Source organism: Oratosquilla oratoria, chromosome 19 (genome assembly GCF_046742065.1).
Source record: "Oratosquilla oratoria isolate Oo_2021 chromosome 19, ASM4674206v1, whole genome shotgun sequence".
In the NCBI taxonomy this organism is placed as follows: Eukaryota; Metazoa; Arthropoda; class Malacostraca; order Stomatopoda; family Squillidae; genus Oratosquilla; species Oratosquilla oratoria.
In genome coordinates, this window is record NC_134795.1 from 34,748,957 (window position 1) to 34,751,991 (window position 3,035).

A 3,035-nucleotide genomic window follows, 5' to 3' on the forward strand; every position below is an offset into this window, starting at 1 on the left:
AATTTAGAAAGTCACTAAGATAGTGGATATTGAATTAGATTTGGTCTTCAAGCGAACATGCCTACAAGAAAACCTACTGCCCATTTATACTAATATATACTGTATATCTATATATATATAAATATAAATATAAATATAATCATTTATATATATATATATATATATATATATATATATATACATATTGCTGAAACCACGAGGAAATCAAAGATTGGAATACTGAACGTTTTCGTTTATTTAAGACATTTTCAAATATTTTTATTCACGTGTTTTATGTGATTACTACTGCATGTGTATATATATATAAATATATATATATATATATATATATATATATATATATATATATATATATATCCAGTGTTCTAGTCGCTGAATGTCATCTATTAGCATGATTAGCATGCCCAATTCATGCATTCTGAAAGGCCTTTACCCCAACTATACCTACTGTCGCCAGGACAATAGCAAAAGAACTACCCTGCAAGAGAGATTAAAATACCTAAAAGAAGAGTTGAAGAAGAAAGAAGATTTTATGATTGAACTGAAAAATGAAATAAACCATCTGCAGCGACAATGTCACCAAGTGAGGAAACGCTCAGTCACTGTTAGCTGACAACCACCTGTCATAATCCAGGAGGAGAATTGGTCGGAAGTTAGCCTCGTAGATAAGGAGGTCCAGTGGAAGTACCAAGACCCGTCGACCAGTTCCTCAAGCTAAGCAGCGTTACTCCCACTGAAGTGCAGAAGAACTTCCTCAACTTTGGATTGAACTGCCATAACATCACCCACCTTAACCCGGTCACCAAGCGTATTGAATTGGAGATGCTGACGAATGACATCCAGCGACTAGAACGAGAGGAAAAAAGCTACCACTTCCCCAGTTCTCCGGGCTGAATTCATCAGGAAGGGGCCACACACCGTAGCTCTCTTCTAACGCCTTAGCTTCGGACAGCTGTTAAAGAACTAAAGACAACGATAACATTGTGATCCGTAGAGCGAATAAATCATCCACATTCGTATTCTTGGATAAAGAAGACTACCTGAGCAAGATATCCCATGTCCTGGATGACACCACGAAATTTAAGATCACTACAAACCCACCTAACGACCTCAGAGTAAAATTGAACCGCTTAATTCGCGAAAGCAATGCAGCTGTTGGAATTCCCAAGCTACCAGTCATTAAGGGGGATCATAAGCTTGCTTATATATACGGGAATGTTAAAATACACAAGCGTGACCAACCACTTCGTCCTATTATTAGCCAGGTTCCGGCAGTCACTTATAAACTGGCTAAGCGTCTACATGCTCTGATCTCACCCTTCACACCATCTTCATTCAGTCTCAAGTCTACTGAAGAATTTCTCGAGATATATATATATATATATATATATATATATATATACATATATATATATATATATATATATATACACATAGACATACATATATATATATATATATATGTGTGTGTGTGTGTGTGTGTGTGTGTGTATACATATATATATATATATATATGTATATATATGTATGCATACATATATACATATATATATATATACATGCGTGCGTGTGTGTGTGTGTGTATGTGTATGTGTGGTGTGTGTGTGTGTGTGTGTGTGTAAACAGAATACTCCGTAAGATGAAGGAGATAAAAAAAAATGTAGAAACCGTAACACAAATCTACAACAGTTGTCAGGCCAGAGTGTATATATATATATATATATATATATATATATATATATATATATATATATATATATATATATATATATATATATATATATTACAAAGGGATGAACTTTGTGTCAGAATAGGGTGGGGCCAGACTCTCTAAGACAACAATGAATGGACGAGTTGTTAGAGTTAGACCCCGTTATAGGTGAACAATGCCAGGACAGGTGTTCAGGAGGAATCTTGCGCTGCTGATGGGCAAGAACCTGCACAAAGGCTCCGGAGTTGTTGGCCTAAAGCGGGGATGGGCCAGCAGGACCGAGAGCGACTGGAGTAGTAGTAGTAGAATTAGTAGTAGTAGTAGTAGTAGTAGTAGTAGTAGTAGTAGTAGTAGTAGTAGTAGTAGTAGTAGTAGTAGTAGTAGTAGTAGTAGTAGTATTTGTATTAAACGAATGGAAGTGCATAAAATTATTCACTATCAAAATCCATTTCACAACCCCTCCTGTCTCAGTACCTAAAAAGCAAATGAACAAATAAATAGGTGAATAAATAATTAATATGTAGATAAATAGATAAATCTAATAATTATTAGATAGATAAAAAACAAATTAATTAATTAGTAAACAAATGAGTAAGTAAATAAGTAGATAAATAAAGAAGCATTTAATAAAATAGTAAAATAGAATTAAATAGAGCAATACCAGAGTATGCTATTACTCCAATAGCATTAATATTCAGTAACGCATTCACCCCTTCCGTTCCCAGTGATCCTTTCCTTTTCGTTCTGCCTGCCGTCAGGTGATTTCATTCACTTCTCACACTTATCCCTCCCATCGGCATGGGGAAGAAGCATTTATCCTTTTACTTATTCTGCTGTTAGAGGATTTTATTCGCGAAAGCGTTATCAGATCGGCACTCCTTTGTAAATGAATATGTACAGGCTGGGTAGCATAGCGCTTTCTCAACTTAAGCGTTTGCGTACCGGAGGGCCAAGGTGTACTTACACATGGTCGAACGTCCGCAAGCCGCGCCCACTGGGGAAGGAAATCGAAACGTTTACACTCCAAATGATACCGAAGAAGAGGAAGAAAGGCTGCGCGCGCAGGTGCCGACTATGTCAACACGATGGCTGACGGTTACCAACTGTTCCCCTCCACGGTGGCGGACCCTTGACGGGGCCTCGGAACGAGACTCGGCCGTCACGGGTGCCATCGTCTGGACGGTGATGGCACTTGAGTGCCTTCACCGTCGCTTCTGTCCAATAACGCTGGGGGAGTCTTCGAAGGGCGAAAGGGGAGCTTTAAGAAGGGTTAACTGGAGGGACAGCAGAAAGCCAAAATATGTCAACATTCTTTATATCTTTT

At 37.7% G+C, this 3,035-nt stretch overlaps 1 protein-coding gene across 2 annotated transcripts in view; it reads right to left on the reverse strand.

Annotated features, from left to right (window-relative positions):
- The window catches only part of LOC143035832 (organic cation transporter protein-like), an 81,157-nt gene extending 78,324 nt beyond the window's left edge, over positions 1–2,833 (reverse strand). The window contains exon 1 of one of the 2 annotated variants that reach the window (XM_076202869.1): positions 2,676–2,833. In XM_076202869.1, coding sequence (XP_076058984.1) covers positions 2,676–2,679 — 4 coding nt within the window. In that variant the 5' untranslated portion in view covers positions 2,680–2,833. The remainder of the gene's footprint in view (positions 1–2,675) is intronic. The other variant, XM_076202870.1, reaches the window with a different exon arrangement.
- Positions 2,834–3,035: the final 202 nt, after the last annotated feature.